The following is a 15,560-nucleotide window of genomic DNA, read 5'->3' on the forward strand; positions in this document are numbered from 1 at the left end:
AGTTTTTTTGTTAATCTCTGGGGAGATCGGAACATCAAAATTGGAAATATTTCACAGAGGTCTCCTATGTTGCGTTATGGTTTAATGCTTCGTCGCTCAAACTTTGTCAGGCCCTTTTAGCCAGCTTTATCTTTGGGGAAGGGATTGGCTATTAATATAGTATTCCGTTGTTAAGATTCGTATTTATATTGATTTTATAGATACGTTAAATACGCAGATAATGGTTTGCTTTTATTCATTTATTTTTAAATAAAATTAACTCCGTTTCTACCTTTCCCGACGGTAACTTTAAAGTACTTCCAGTCTGAAGAGCTGCATTTCTAAATAAGTTCATTTATGTAGAAATTCCTCTGCGCCCAACGAGGCTTCCTTCTAAATAAATTACTGCCATACAGATCCAGCATGTCAAAGGGAATGCTTGCCAGTGGCTTTATGGGGACCATAGATTTCAGCCAATGCTATAAAGACTCCCTGATGACTTCCTTCAATTGCGCTTATTTCTCGCTGTGAGTGTATAGGATTGCAGCCATCATAGGTCTAGTGACGTTAACCATGTGCCAGTTCTGATTATCTGCTAAAGAGTCTCAGCCGAAATTTCCTTCGATATCGTTAACGATAGCGTGGAAGGACATGTTCCCAAGTGCTTTGAATCCGACAAAAATTCGGGTTGTGTCTCCAGCTTTTCTTGGGGACTTTGTAAATGTCTCTGTCTAGAACGGCAGAGCTGAAGTTCCATGAACGTCCCAAATTCCTCGAAGCCCTGGTCCAGCGACCAATTAAAGAAAAAGTAGCAAGTCAGTTCGACACTGAGGGAGGATTCCCAGAAGGTGAATGACCCGCACCGTCCCAGGATGCTTTGGCCCCAGCCGGCTCAGCTGCGAGAAAAGAGGGGCATTTGAGGGCGCTTGAGCCAGAAAGTTCCTGCCGAACTTCAGATGCCCCCGTCTTTCCCCCTCACTCCGCTTCCAAAATGGTCTGCGTGGGTATACTTTTGCCCTTCCCCAGAGAGCGGGGAAACGCATTCGCACCGTTTTCCCTGCGTACACAACCCATCAAAGTTTTGGTTAGACGCCAATCCAATTACAGTCATTAAAAGGCAGCTCAGTGAGATAAAAGTGCAGCGGGCCAGCGCTCCCTCCTTCCCCTGCTTTCGAAACAATATCGATCTTCAGCGGCCTGCCCTACCTCGGAAGCGGCCGACCGAGGTACAGAGCTGATCGACGTCGCGGGGGGGGATGGGTGGGTTTGAAGGTGTTTTTTTTTTTTGCTCCTTCCCGACTCTCGACAACAACAACCCCCCCCCAAAGATGACACAGACAAGGGCTTTTATTAGCTTGGATTTTATTATCGGGGTATGTAGATAAAGGGGAACGATCTGCCTTACATTTCAACAGGTGACTGTTGGGATAACGGCGTAAATAATCAACGTTACAATTTCTTCCCCGAAAGACCGGGGGACCGAAAGAAACCCTCCCACCCCCCCACAAAAACCTCTGGGGCGACAGATGAGCAAGTGCGTGGGACGGGTCCAGCCGGGTCTGCACGAGAGCAACGGGGGCTGGCGATGGGACCGGGGGCAGAGCTCTTCCGCTGACGGGGGGGGCGCCCTCCGGCTCTTCCACACTCACCCCACCGCCCCTCCTCTCCCTCTCTTCTGCCCCCCCCCCCGCTCGCTCGCTCGCTCTCCAAACAGGGCATTCCTCTCCTTCACCATTAACGCTTTGGTTTCCCCTCTCCGCAAAAAGACAAGGAAAACGCTGCAAGAGAACCTCATAGGCGGGAGTGAAAAAAACGTGGCCTTCCTCAACGTGTTCACCTTCCCCTCGATTATTATTATTTTTAAAGGTCGCTGGAAAGGACCTATTGATGTACTGTACATATACACGATTGCTGCCGCTTTTTGCAACACAACCAATCCTACGAGAGAGATCTGGGGAGAGTCTCCAAGAGAAGAGGGGCGGTTAAGAGATATACACAAAAGTCTGCATCCGGACGGAATCCTTTTCCTCCCCTCCCCACCCCACCCCCCCCACCTCCCGCCCGTAGCTCTCCCGCCTCCGTCCTTCCGCGGATATGGAGGACCAGCACAAAAAAGCTCACAGGCAGCGAGATGGCTGGGAAACGAGGATGCTCCAGCGCGTGTCCGAGACCAACCCCTCTCTGTTGAAAGAGAGAGAAGTGGCTCTCGATGGAAAGTCCTCTTCGGCGCTGCGCAAACACCAAAGTCCGCGCGGAACATACTTCCAGGGAGCGAACAAATAACCCGCCAGGAGTGTGTCACGTCCATGGGCGGCCAGAGGCCGAGGAGAAGCAGCAAGCCCAGGAGGGGGTCTGATCCTGCAGGGGCCGCCTCGAACCACCTGTTTGGTCCGGCAAAAGAGGCCGGAAGTGGAGCACTAATTGTACAAGTTACATATTTTCCCCCCTTTCATTTCCCTCCCCCACCCCATTTTCTTAAAAAAATAAAAATTATGGTGGTTTGGTTTGAATACGACGAGCGGTGAGAGAGGAAGAAGCGGTGGGGACCTAGAGACGGAGCGCGTCGGTGTCAGAACGAGACGAAAGCGAGTCGGTCCCGAGGAAAAAACGAGGAGGAGGGGAAGAGGTGGCTGGCAGGCAGGCAGGCTGGGGAAAGGCGGAGGGAGACCGGCCGTGCTGCCTTCCCCGGCGGCCAGGTTTCTCTGCCCGTCGCCTCCTTCCTCACAGGACTTGGAAGCGCCAGGAAGCCTGGTCTTTGTAGTCCAGGCAGTCCGGGGAGTTGAAGTTGAGCTTCCAGGAGGAGGCCGCGGCCGGGGCGGGCTCCTTGTAGTCCAGGCAGTCGGAAGAGTTGAAGGCCAGCCCGGTGCCCGCGTAGCCCGGCTGGTGGTGGTGGTGGTGATGATGGTGGTGGTGGTGGCTGGAGCTCTGGCTGAGCGGGTGGTGGGCGTGCGGGTGGGCGCCGGCCATGGAGGAGGGCGCCATGGGGCTGAGCTGGTGCGGGTGCGCGTGCGGGTGCGCGTGCATGGGCAAGTAGGAGCCGCAGTCCACGCCGCTGAAGTAGGAGGACGAGGGGGGCGGCGGGGGCGGCGGGGGCGCCGGGTAGCCCTGCCCGTAGCCGCCGCCCTGCCCGTAGGACATGGGGTAAGAGGCCGCGGAGGCGCCGGAGACGGAGCGCTGCATGCAAGAGGCTCCGCTGGGCGCCAGGGGCTCCGGCACGGCGCCGGGCGAGATGGACGCCGGGCTCCAGATGGACGAGGCCGCCACGGCAGAGGGCGCGCTGCTCAGGGAGGCCGCGGCAGCGGCGGCGGCGGCGGCGGCGGCGGAAGAGGCCGGGCCGGAGGCGGCGGCGGCGCCAGGGCCCGCCGGGTTGCTGCTTAAGGCCGCGCCGCCGCTCGCCGGGCCCGAGGAGTTGGAGCTGGACGAGGAGGAGGAGGCCGAGCTGGAGACGGCGGGCGGCGTGAACTGGCCGCTGCTTTCGGAGCCGGAGCTCTCTCTGGCCGGCGAGGACTTCTTCTTGGCCGGCCGGCTCTTGGCGCCGCTGCCGCTCTGCTGCTGCTGCCGGCACTTGGCGCGGCGGTTCTTGAACCAGACCTGCAGAAAAGGGGCGAGGAAGGGGGTGGGGGTGGGAGGAGGGGGAGGCACCAGCCCGTCAGTCCTTTGGCAGTCCTGCCCCGGGCCCCTAAAGCCATCAGCAAATACTGTAAGCGTCCTCCCCACCCGCCTGTCCGCCCCCGCTCTTGCTGGCCCCGGTTTCCCACACACACCCTTCCAAAGTAAGCATCTTCTCCCTCGTCCTTGCACAGGTATTCTTCACAGTCACTTCAGGCTCTCCGCACCCTCCCGCCCTGCCCGCCTACAATTACGTTGGAAAGACACTCGGCCTGTGGTCATGACAATGTCGGAGAAGACTGCCAAATTCTTTGGACCTAAGAGAGCGGGCCGGCGGCCAGGTTAATCCCTCATTCTCCACCACGGTTAATTCAAGTCTTTTGTCTCATCCCCCTCTCTTTGCGGGTGGCAATCAAAAGCCATCAGGTCTTAGCACAGAATCTCCTGTCCAGCCCTGCCTACACATCGTTTGCCTTCAGGTGGGGGGCCCTCCGCGAGCCTAATGATTGATCACTGGTGCGCTGCCCAGAGGTCAGCCTACCCATCCAATTACGTCGAAAGCCTTCCTGATGTAGGAGTTGCAATATATTACTCTAGTCACCGGTACCCATATCCGAGCAAAAAATGACTCCAGAGCCTCATCAACAATTGGGCGTGGCATCAACTTTCCATCTGCACATCTCAGACATGTGCAGTTTTGGAAAAGTTCTAATCTTTCTAAGGACCTGCTTCAATAAATTCAATACTAGCAACTTTCAGGTACAAAACAACAGGTGCCCCAATACTAACAGCACTATGGGGGCGGGGGGGAAGGAAAATATGTCAACACCCATTCCACCATAATAGCCTTGTTTAACTTGCAACCTGCACTAATTTATAAGCTGACTTTACAGCAACCAAGTAAGTGGTTCATGCTTCTTTTACCACTAACACCCCATAAAAGAGAGCAGGAGAGAGCCGGGGACCAGCAATCCCAAGAATATCTAGCAAGAAAGACTTATCATAGGTTAGACGTATGCAGACAGCCTTACAACGCATCTGCTACAGCCTCAGTATATTCTCATGACTGAAATGACACAAAACCGTTAGCACAATTCTAAGTCAATTGTTTTCAATATAGAATCCTTCTCAGCCTTCCCAAAGCTGTCCATACAACAAGCATTCCTTCCATACAGGATGAATACCAACATCCTTAATACTACTTGCTTTAGAAAGAGAGATAAACCATTGTTTCCTAGGAGCAAGAATTCTTAGTATCCGCCCCTCTAAATCTGTTTAGCCCCTCTTATCCATTTTTTCAAAGTACAGTACTTTTCTCATTAATAATAGCCATGTGCTGTCAAGTCAATTCAGACGCATAGCAACCTTTTTCGGGGGTTTCCCAGGTAGAGAATACTCAGAAATGGTTTGCCATTTTCTTCTGGGGTGTCCTGAGACTGTGCAGTTTGCTCGAAGCCACACAGGCTGGTTCTACTTGCAGGAGGCACAGTGGGGAACCGAACTCCCAGCCTCTGGCTCCACGGTCAGATACCTAAACCACTAAGCTATCCAGCCAGCCAGCTACATTTTCTCATTACTTTACTTCAAAATTAACCATTCTGCTGTGGGCACAAACATATTCCAATAAAAAAGATTGTATTGTACAGGCTCTTAACTGATTGAAAATATGATTCCAATAGAGCAATCCAGTTTCCTTCCTCTCTTCAATTCCTTATCTGTCAATCTCCAAGAAAAGTCAACAGCAGATAGCATCCATACTAGAAGTCCAGTTACTTATCTCTATCCAGCCCTTCACTCATGAATTAGTCAGCGACCTTCTTTACATCCCTTAGTACCCAACATCCCTTGTCAACCTAAAAACTGTGGAAACCCCATCATTCTGCTCTCAAACGTTATGAAGCACACATCGTGTATCAAAGCTGGAATAAATCTGGAACACTTAGAAACCCCTAGTTCTGTACTGTAAGTTTGTTCCCTGCCAAGTTCGTGGAACAAAAAGGTAAAGACGATTGCCACTCTGAAATTGTATTGGGTTCCACTAACTTAATGAAGAGTGCATGCATTCATTGCATTTACTTATAATCAGTTTATAGACTGATTGCCATTTTGGATAAAATCTTGAAGCACTTTATAAAAGAAAACCCAAGAAATCAGAACAAATTGGTTAAAACATTTAAAATTACAAAGCAAATATGGCTTCCTCTATGATTCTTCAGGTAAGTTCAGGTCATGAATTTACTCAGGGGAAATTTGGCAGCTTTCACTCCTTTCCAGCCAAAGTTCTTAACAGGAAAATCATGCTGCAATCAGCATAACATCCACCCTTCGCTGCCAAGCACAATCACCACCCAGCTGCATAAGTACTCTATTACATCCAGCTCTTCAAAGATGGCTCCATTATAGAGTTCCAAGACAGTGTCATGTTCAGCACCACCCACACTGCATAACTTCAACTGTTGCCTGACAAGTGTGACGAACATCACGTATTTGCTGCTACACCATTCACTTCCAAGATTTGTCCGCTCTTGGAATCACCCCGGCCCATGTACTGTACATATGTTTCTCATTTAGAGGGACACTCTTCTGTTCACCCTTATTCATTACCTGAAGAAAGAGAGGAACAACTCTAGAATTCCTTCCTTTCAGTTCTTTTCCATCGAGAGGCAGTCTATCTAGGAACTGAGAATTCGCTACAGCAACCTCAGTTCTCATGACCCTGAGTCTGGAATCCAAGAGATCTGCAATTCCCTTAATTCCCCTTATTTTTCTTTTTTCTTTCTCTCTTGTACAGGTCCCCTGTGATCTTGAACAAGCTTCTGTTAACCTTCGTCTCATCAAAATGTGAACTGTATAATTGCTTGCCTCCTTTCTAGTTTTAACAAGGAAAACATACCAGAACAGCTGTCCTTCCTCCTCCCATCCAATAGAAAAACAACTGAAAATAGACTAATTCTTAGTATACCTTGGACTCATTGTTTCGATCAGGCCAATGTATGATTTAGGATCTTAGGACCATGTGAGATATTCTAAATGTTGCACATGGTGTTCCATGATCAACATGTGTCACAACTGCACATACATTTCTTTTTAGCTGCATGTCCGTGTGGCCTAGCTTGCAAGCATGCATATGTGTAGGCACTGAAACACCATAATCACATTTATTATATGCAATTTTCCTTCCTTTTTATTACACCTAAATGCTTCCCATGTAGAAAATCCCTAAGTCCTGAAATGACCCTCAGATAAAAACAGGACACAAACCAGGCAATTAATAAATAGAAAGAATTCAACCTGCATGCCAAAGGCGTGGCTGTGCTTTAATAACACACATTGACACACCAACTAAAGGAGCTAATTTACTGCCTGTTCTTTCCAACCATCACCACCTTCAATCTAAGGGAACCTCTAAAGGAATTGTCAAGGACTACTTCCATTGGCCTTATCAAAGAACCTTGAAGTTTAATCATCGCTTTTCCAAGAGTTCTCAAAAAACACTCTTTATGCAACCTCTGACGAAACAAATATAGTTCCTGGAGAAGACAACAGATCTCAAACAGAAGATCCAATGCAGAGCAAAGCTGGACAGGACATGCCACAAACTGTGAAGACAATGGTCAGAGTCTCATTAGGCCAGGAAGCCAATTAAAATAAAAGGAAGGCCCTCCTTCCTGCTTTTTTTCACTTATGAAGTCTAACGGTGGCCTCAAAATGGAGCTGATTTCTTCCGGATACTTGCAATGCTTCTGCTCTTTATAATATCTGGAAGAACATCACAAACAGCAGGATTTTGCTTTGCCCTTGTTGCCAGCTGTGGCACGATCAAGACACAGAAGCAGATGTCTGAGGAAAATGGGAGGAACCTACTTTTAAATTCTCCAAGGTGTTGTTTTTTTTAACATGTGCTAACAGCACATTTAAAACATTTTCCTCCAAGGAAATCTCATCGTGCTGCCATGAGACAATGAGGAAGAGATCATCCCTCTGTCTAATTTCATGTTTAAAATAGATACACACCCCATCGTGCCTCTTCAAATCTTTTTGGAACAATTTAAGAAGCAAATACCATAAAGAGCATGCAGGTCAGCCCAAGTCCATATTTAGATTTCAGATTAATAGCTGGAATTTATTTCTGCTGAAGGGAAAATGGTGAAGAAAAGGGAAATACAGTAGTAAAAACAGAAAACCCTCGCAGGATATAGCAAGATTTATGTTCCAGAACTAGACCCCAGTGCAGCTATTGTTTCACAGCACTATGAAAGTCAACAAGGTGAGGACTGGAGTTTGACCACAAACCTTCATCCCTAATTGACAAAAACCTGAGGAAGAACAGGAATCTTAGCACAAATTTTTTTTTGGGGGGGGGGGAGGTAAATGACAGTGAAATTGCTGGATGTCAAACATTTATTTAAAGTACTTTGAAAACAGCCACTAATCAAAGGGATCTTAGTTACAGTTTCAGGGTCACACTCTGTGTGTATTTAACACGAGGGTGCAAATTTGGTTTCAATTTGGCACCCAGTGTTTAACATATATTTACTTGGAACTATTTCGAGAGGGGGGGAAAACTTGCTTAAAAGTAAATGTGTTTAGGAAGTCTTATCTCACACAATGGAAGTTTTCACAAATTCTCAGCAAGTGTTATTTTTGAGGAGATATATTTAGGCCAGAGGCAGGAGTCCCACACTATGCCTGGTATTGGGACATAGGAACTGAGTTTCTGTGGCCATTCAAAAGCATTTGGGTCAGAATGCTGGCCTTGCAGTTCTTTGACCCAACGGGTCAGTTCCAGCCTATGGTGATATATAGGAACAGGAGGCGTCAGGGGACAGTGGAGGGAGAATCAAAGCATGAATTCATGGGTCTCCTCGGGTTCCACCCTGCAATCTAAAGTTGTGGAACTACATCCCAAATTGGTCAGCACCTGCCTAGTCAGTACCCTCTCGGTTGATAACTTCTGGGTCAGAAGCATTGTTTGCCTTATTTGCACCAGCTTCATCTAGCAGAGCGTTCTAGCTGGGGAGGAAAAGTGCTTCTGCTCAGGAGGAGGTGGCTCAAACTAGGAAGAGATCAGCATGGATCCAAGAAAAACAATATCTCAAACAAAAACAAAACTTTCCGCTTTCAGACCATCCTTGCTGAAAACTAGGAAGGGCTAGGAGGCAAAGGTGGAGGGGCCTGAACGCAGGCAAGTCATACAAAACCCCTTTCCCCGTCAGACAGAGTACCCACGCAGGCGCGCGCGCACACTCTCACACAGGCAAAAACCTCCCTTTCTATCAGTCACCAGACCTGGACTCTGGATTCCGGCAAGTTGATCTTGAGCGCTACCTCCTCTCTCATAAATATGTCCGGGTAGCGGGTTTTTGCAAAAAGCGCCTCCAAGACGTCCAGCTGCGAGCGGGTGAAGGTGGTGCGTTCTCGCCGCTGCTTCCGAGGAGTAGCTGTGCGCGCCGGGACGACACAAGAAGAGACACAACAGAACATTACCATCGGGATCCGTCCCCAGGGCGAAAATTCCCCCCCCCCACGGTGGAGGAAAGCCGAATTCCCCACCGCCTCCCCCACCCTACAACCCCACTCCGTGCACACACACACCCCCACGATCCCTGACACTTGCGGCCCTCCTGTGTTAAGGGCACCGGCTCACAGGGACCAGCCCGGGCGGATCCGGCAAGGGACGCTGGCGCGCACAGACACGGACCAAGGAGGAGAGAACTAGTTCGCTTTACGCTCTACAAATATAAATACAGAAACCAGCCAGTAAGAGATCAGTTCTGGCTGCAGACCACAAGTTTTCTCCCTGGAACAAGTTCTCTTTGGACCGAAGTCGGAATCGCTGCCTCCCGAGGCTTAAGTTTCCTGGAAGGCCTCCGACCTGCGGCCCCAGCTAACTTTGGAAGTGTTGTACTTTGACTTCTGGGCGACCGGCCACTTTCCAGTGTGTAAGAGCCCCCTATTTACAGCCCAATCCTACAAACATAAGCAAAATGCCAGAGAAGGCCCTCGTAGCACATGGAGTCATTCCGGTTGAATTTAATTGTGTTTACTTCAGAGCAAACAGGCTTACAATCAAGGTTCAAAGCGGCCGTGCCGGTGTCGGAATCCAGTAGAAGAAGCACGCAGGGCTTATTTCTGAGTAAACTCTAAACACAGATAAGATTGATCTGCCTGTGGATTGGGATCGGGGCAGCTGGAGCCTCTGGGGTCCCGAGAACTCAAGAGCTTTCTAAACATACAAGTTCTATTTAACTGAGATGAAGACAGGAAAAGTACTTCCTTGAATTAAATATCAGAAGTTTTAGCTTAACTAGATTGCCGAATCAGTTTCCGTAAAATTATTTATCCCACCCTTGTTTTGTAGGTTCATCACCAGAGCTCCCGACGGTTGAAGGGGATTTCAAGCGGGAGAGACCAAGAGATAAATGTCGTCCGGCAAATCCCGGCTGTAGGACAAAGCGATCAAAGCAGAGGAAAACGGTGGGAAAAACAGGAGCGGGCCTTGACTTCGGATCCGGCCCGAACTAGATAGGCCGCTCAAAGTCATCATCTAAGGCACTTCGCTTCGCCCCCGCCCCGCCAACGCCATTAGTTTTCAGTGGAACAAAATAAACTTATGAAAATTAACATTGAAAAGATAGGCCGTTTAAATTCCATGCGAGATCCATCTCCAAAAGTGCCTTAGTCCCCTGCCTGTTAGAGAAGATTTTTTTTTTAAAGCGCAAACACAAGCAAGCGCGCACCCCCAGAGAGGCGGCCCCCATTTTCAAAGTGTAAGAGGATCCAAGCCGATTCTCTAACAGCCGCAACAGAGGAACCGGGAGTAGTTTACAAACGCTAACTTTTCCAAATAACTCTTTTGAACCATTCAGCGCTTCTCGCTTATTGGGAGGGGACTCTTTTTCAAGTAAGGTGACTTGGGCTTCTTAGGCCACTCTTCGGAGAGGGGCTCCGAGGAAAACCCTAGGTTGCTTTCCCCCTACCACCAGCAGTACCAGGGCAGGACCTTTTACAGGGAGCAGGAGAGCGGGTGGCTCAGTCCGTTCTGGAAAATATGTACGGCTCTGCGGTTTAAAAATGGACAGAAGCCTTAATGATGAAACCGCTTACTGTGAAGGCCCTTGTGACTGCTTAGAGGGGTCGGAGGGCGGTCTTTGTTTTTTTGTTTTTTGTCCGGAGGCTCTTTGGCAGGGCTTAACCTGCCTGCTCCAGGGTTTGCGGGAGGAAAGGAAAGGAGGCCGGTGCTCACCAGGATATCCCACCGAAGGGTGTAGAAGATCCATGGCTGGTCCCGCCAGCCCCAGCCCATTCATGCCATAGGGGGGCTGTTTGAGGTAAGACATCATGCTAAAAGCTGGAAAGATTTCCCCAAATGGTCCGCACACAACTGATTTTCTTTTTTCCGCCAACGTCTCTTTAAATTCCTGGATATTTGCCTGGTGTGTTTTATTTCAGAAGATCGATTCTTCCAATGGAGGTGAGCGAAGGAAATCCCAGGGGCAGGACAGCCTCTCGCGGCACTCTGCAAGAACAGAAATAAAAATAAAAATAAACACAGAGCATAAGAGAAAAGCGAGCACTTCTCCGGCAGATTCCGAATATAAATAAACTCACTCGTTTTGCTCCCTTGGCTTTCCAACAGAGGCATTGGCCAGACTAAGATTAAAAAAAAGAAAAAGAAAAAGAAAAAAAAAGGCTGCAGTTCAATTTAATACGTACCGAGGAAGTCCCCCCTCAAAAAAGAAACAAAATAACACGCGTGAGGGAAATAAAACAATTTCTGGCTACCGATGTTTAAAAAGTAAGGCAGTTTTAATCCAATAGAAAAGCAGTAAAATATGTGCAGACATTTAGCCAAATTTAGATCTTTCTTAAAAGCAAGAGTGTGTTTTGTTTAAGGACAGGTTTATTTCCTTTTACGAGTTACTTCTTTAAAAGTATTTTTTTTTAATATAAAAGAAACCCACTCTCTCAACGTGGCGTTATCTCCCTCGCCCTCTAAACGAAACTAGAAAGTAGCAGAGAGTGAAGTGTAAACGGAGCGGAGGAGCTGGCGGGGGGGGGGGGGAGAAAGTGGGATTATTATTTTTTTTAAAGCTACACAGGCATATTACCGTACAATCGCCGAGGGGCTTCGAGGGGGTACAATACTCAGTGATGAGGGAGATAAAGCAATTATTTAAAAAGATAATTGGATTAGAAATCAAAACGAGATACCAAAAGAGGGAAGTATAATTAATTTAAAAGAGAACAGAAGGGCACACATTAATTAGAAATGGCTAATGGTTAAAAAACAAATAGGTTTTTGGAGCCACTTTGAAATTCATATTCCAAAGGATTTCCTCCGACAGTCGAGGAAACCAGAAATAAAGATACCAAAGGGCCGCACAGCAAAGTTCACAAATTCCATCACTAGACAGCAGTTATTTCCAGGTCTTGGAGTAGAGAAGCAGCGTATTTATTTGGAAACAAGGCCAATTCTAAACCTATGGAGCTCCTTTCCAAGGAAGGGCCTTGGCTGGGTGAGGTGTGCCCTGCCACCGACAGCATTCTGGATGGTCTTGTTATTCTATAACCTCTTACTTTCTATTGCTGTTTCTCTACAGGATTTAATTCCAAGGATTTACGAAGAGAATTGCAGAAAGTTGGTGGGTTGTCATTCACTTATTTTTCCAGGAAAATATTTTAGTTGAATTTCTCAATCTGTAGATTTGGAAGCTTTTGTTTCCCCAAGTAACTTCATTAGCGAAGGAAATAAATGCACAAGTACACTAAATAAGTTAGTCGAACCGCGCAGACAACTAAAACCCCACATCCGGAAGCAGCAGATGGCCACGGCATTAATCCCGATTAACAACTGTCCACAAACTTTAATTGGACCGCAGGCCCTATTACTTCCAGTATGCATTTTTACACAGATTAGTGAATGAAACAACAAATACGTAAGAATGGGGAGAAAGAGTGGAAGGCGAGATTTAAGCTAAAGTTATCACCGTCACAAACTATTAAGGTAGTATATTCGAAATTAATTTAGGCAATCCGTACCTCCAGCATTAACGAACCCGTTGAAGTTTTCCCTTAGTTTATGCAGTATTTGATATGAAGGAGGAACTCCGCCACCCCGACACGGCCCAGAGTTGAGACAGAGTGGAAAGCCTATCCACTTGGTTTACTTTAGAGACGTGGGAGAACCAAGCCGCCGTTCCTATTTCGTAAAGAGAGGAAAGGCCTTTTAGAATCAATCCCACTTTCTTTCCAATTCGCGCCGTTCAGATCGGGCCAAATTCAGGTTGGAAACGCCGATAACGAAAGTTCTTTTCGGGCGTCTGTTTTCATTTGGAGCTGGGCTTTACAGTACAGTACTTTCAAGTTTTGAGTTCGCCATTACCGAGCACTAACCATTGGTACTCTTCTTCATTTGAAATAGGCTCCCTCCCCCCCCCCCCCAGTATATCAGCAGAATCGCGGGGTCACACACACACACAAAAAGGCCTGTAGGTCATCTTTTCGTGAGTGCTTGCTTCCCCCCACCCAAAAAAAAAAAACCCAACCCCACTCTTTCAGTGTCTGGAAAGAGCCGCTCGAGCGGGAGAGCTCCGGACAAGCGAAGTTGGCCGAGGCCTAGAAACCTCGCGGGCGGCCCCGTCGGAAGAGGGGCAGAGGCGACGGGCTCGCCGAAAGGCCCGGCCAGGAGCCAGAGACTGGGTCTCCGCCCTGCCCTACCCACGTCTCCGCACAGGTCAGTTCTCTCGAGTTTCGAGGGCGACTTGCTCTCGGGTCAGGGCGTCTGTCTGTCTGTCGAGAGAGAGGGGGGGGGACGCCCACTCAGCGCCTGCCTGCCCAAGAAGAGACCGACGCGCGGGGTGGTTCCTCTCCCCAGGAACGACCAAGAGCGGGACACGTCGGGAACGGCGGATCTGCCCGGCTCCTTGCCCACTTTCGGACCCTTGCCTCCCATCCTCCCAGCAGCCCGTCCGCTTCGGTTCGGAGAGGGCGACGCGGACCGCGCACCTGGAAGGTCAAGAGGATGGACCGCAGGAGAGACGGGGGAGAGGGGGAGCCCGCCAGCCAGCCAGGCCAGGGAGAAAGGCGCTCCGGGCTCTGGCGGCGCCTGGAAAGCGGGAGCCAAACGGAGCCCTCTCTCCCGGCCGCCGCCCCGCGCGGGCCGCCCAAGTTCGGCGGTTCGGCTCGCCTCTCGGCTGCCACGAGGCCCGGAGTTTGCCGAGCGGGTGCCGGGAGGCGGCGTCGGGCCGGGGAGCCTTTCTTGACCCTTCGCCCCTTCGGGCCCCGCACCTGAGGGGAGGCCAGGCGAGGCGAGGCGAGGCGAGGCGCGGGAGGAGGAGGAGGAGGAGGACGCCGCGTCCAGAGCCGCCTCGGCAACGGCGGAGCCCCGCTCGCCGCTCTCGTTTACCTGCAAGGCACTTTTTCCCCCGAAAGAGGAAGAGGAGGAGGAGAAAGGGGGAGAGGCGGGCGGGCGGGGGGGGGGTCCGATGGGCGAGGGCGGGCGCCTGGGAGACCCCTCGGCCAGGCCAGGCCCCTGCCCGCCCGCCGGCCCGCCCGCGCGCGCTGCAAAGCAAAGCAAAGGGCAGGACAAGTTGGGAGGCAAACTTTTCTGCCCTCCTTGCTTTGCTTCCCGGCCTCTTTTGTTGTTCTTCCACCTCTCCGCCGCCTCCTCCAACCCAGCCAGTCGGGCGTTCGCCTCGCGGCTGCTGCGGCGGCGGCTGCTGGCCGTCTCCCAAGCGCCGGGCGAGCGCCAAAGTGGCTCCCCAACTTTCGCTTCCCTAAAGAGGCAGCCGAAAACTCACCCCCCAAATCCAGCTGGGAGGGATGGGGGGGGAGGCAGCTTGCAGGGGCGCGCGCGGGGGGGGGGGGGTGGAGGAAAGAGGAAGGGGAAAAAAGGGGGGGGCTTTCTGCGTGTGATCCCGGGAGTGCCAGGTAAGTGTTGCTTCACCTGTGGGAGGGGAGATGGCGGAAAGTGAAATAAATCAAGCGCTTTTTTTTACCTTGTCGCGGTCGCCGTCTCGCCCGGTTGTTTAGGTGATTGGAAATGTAGCCTGATGAAGATTGATCACCTTTCTACTGCCCTACCCCTGTATGTGAGCGCGAGGCAAATGCGTAACCAAGCCCGGCGCCAATCGCCAGCCTCTCTGCCGCTGAGTGACAGCCGCCCGGGCAATGGCAGCTCCGGATGAGTCTTACCTCCGCACGCCCCCCATCCTCCCCCCCCCACGCCACCCCAGCCCCGGCCGCGCGCGCACTCGCCGCCGCCGGAGACGGAGGCAGGCTTCCGCGCAACTCCCTCGGGGGCGGGCAGGTGGGCTGGCAGGGGCCTCCGTGGCCCCGCCAGCCGGGACGCCTCCCCCTCCCTCCCCCGCGTTCCTACTTTCGGGAAAGCCCGGCGCCAGAAGACTTTTCAGTGGCACGCGCCCCTCGGGTTCGGGCGGCCCGGCTGGCGAGCGAGGGACTCGCCCCTTCCCTCACCTGCCCCGCCGCGCGTGGAAGGAGAGCCGCGCAAGGAGCCCCGGTGCCTGAGCGGGGACTTTGTCCCACAACCCCACTTGAACTCCCGGTTGCCTTCGAAAACTCGCCTTGCCGCCGCCGCCTCCTCCTCCTGAAGCAGCTGCCGTGTGCGAACCGTGCGCCCCACGCAGGCGGCCCGCCAGCCGCGGTTCGTGCCCAAGGCTGCCTCCATTCCCTTCTCCCCACTCCTCCAGGTTCCCTGTAAGGCTCAACATCAGCTCTTCCTGGCGCGGAGCGAACGCCGCCGGGAATGGTGGGTGACAGGTGCCATCCGGGGTCTGTCGTTTACAGGAAATCTCCCCAAGAAAGAAGCATCTATCACCTCATTGACGCATTAAAAAGAAGAAGGAAAAGAAAGTCCGACGTGCCCGATTTGGGATGCTTGAATTGGCCCATTTGCAAGATAATGTTTCTAGAAACATTATCTTGCAAACTCAGTTTATTACAGCAAAACT

At 51.0% G+C, this 15,560-nt stretch overlaps 1 protein-coding gene across 3 annotated transcripts; it reads right to left on the bottom strand.

Annotated features, from left to right (window-relative positions):
- Positions 1-1,324: 1,324 nt before the first annotated feature.
- OTX1 (orthodenticle homeobox 1) lies at positions 1,325-14,741 on the bottom strand. 3 transcript variants are annotated; one of them, XM_073003894.2, is made up of 5 exons: positions 14,589-14,741; positions 12,631-12,790; positions 10,835-11,107; positions 8,878-9,029; positions 1,325-3,570 (listed from the first exon to the last, which is right to left on the bottom strand). In XM_073003894.2, exons 3-5 carry the CDS (start codon positions 10,929-10,931, stop codon positions 2,701-2,703), a joined length of 1,119 nt encoding a protein of 372 aa, XP_072859995.2. In that variant the 5' UTR covers positions 10,932-11,107; positions 12,631-12,790; positions 14,589-14,741; the 3' UTR covers positions 1,325-2,700. The 3 variants fall into 3 exon arrangements, with proteins under 3 accessions (XP_072859995.2, XP_072859989.2, XP_072860002.2); XM_073003888.2 differs by lacking the exon at positions 12,631-12,790; XM_073003901.2 differs by lacking the exons at positions 12,631-12,790; positions 14,589-14,741 and adding an exon at positions 11,200-12,624.
- Between the last annotated feature and the right edge of the window lie 819 nt (positions 14,742-15,560).

The sequence above is a fragment of the Pogona vitticeps genome, chromosome 1 (genome assembly GCF_051106095.1).
Source record: "Pogona vitticeps strain Pit_001003342236 chromosome 1, PviZW2.1, whole genome shotgun sequence".
Lineage (NCBI taxonomy): Eukaryota > Metazoa > Chordata > Lepidosauria > Squamata > Agamidae > Pogona > Pogona vitticeps.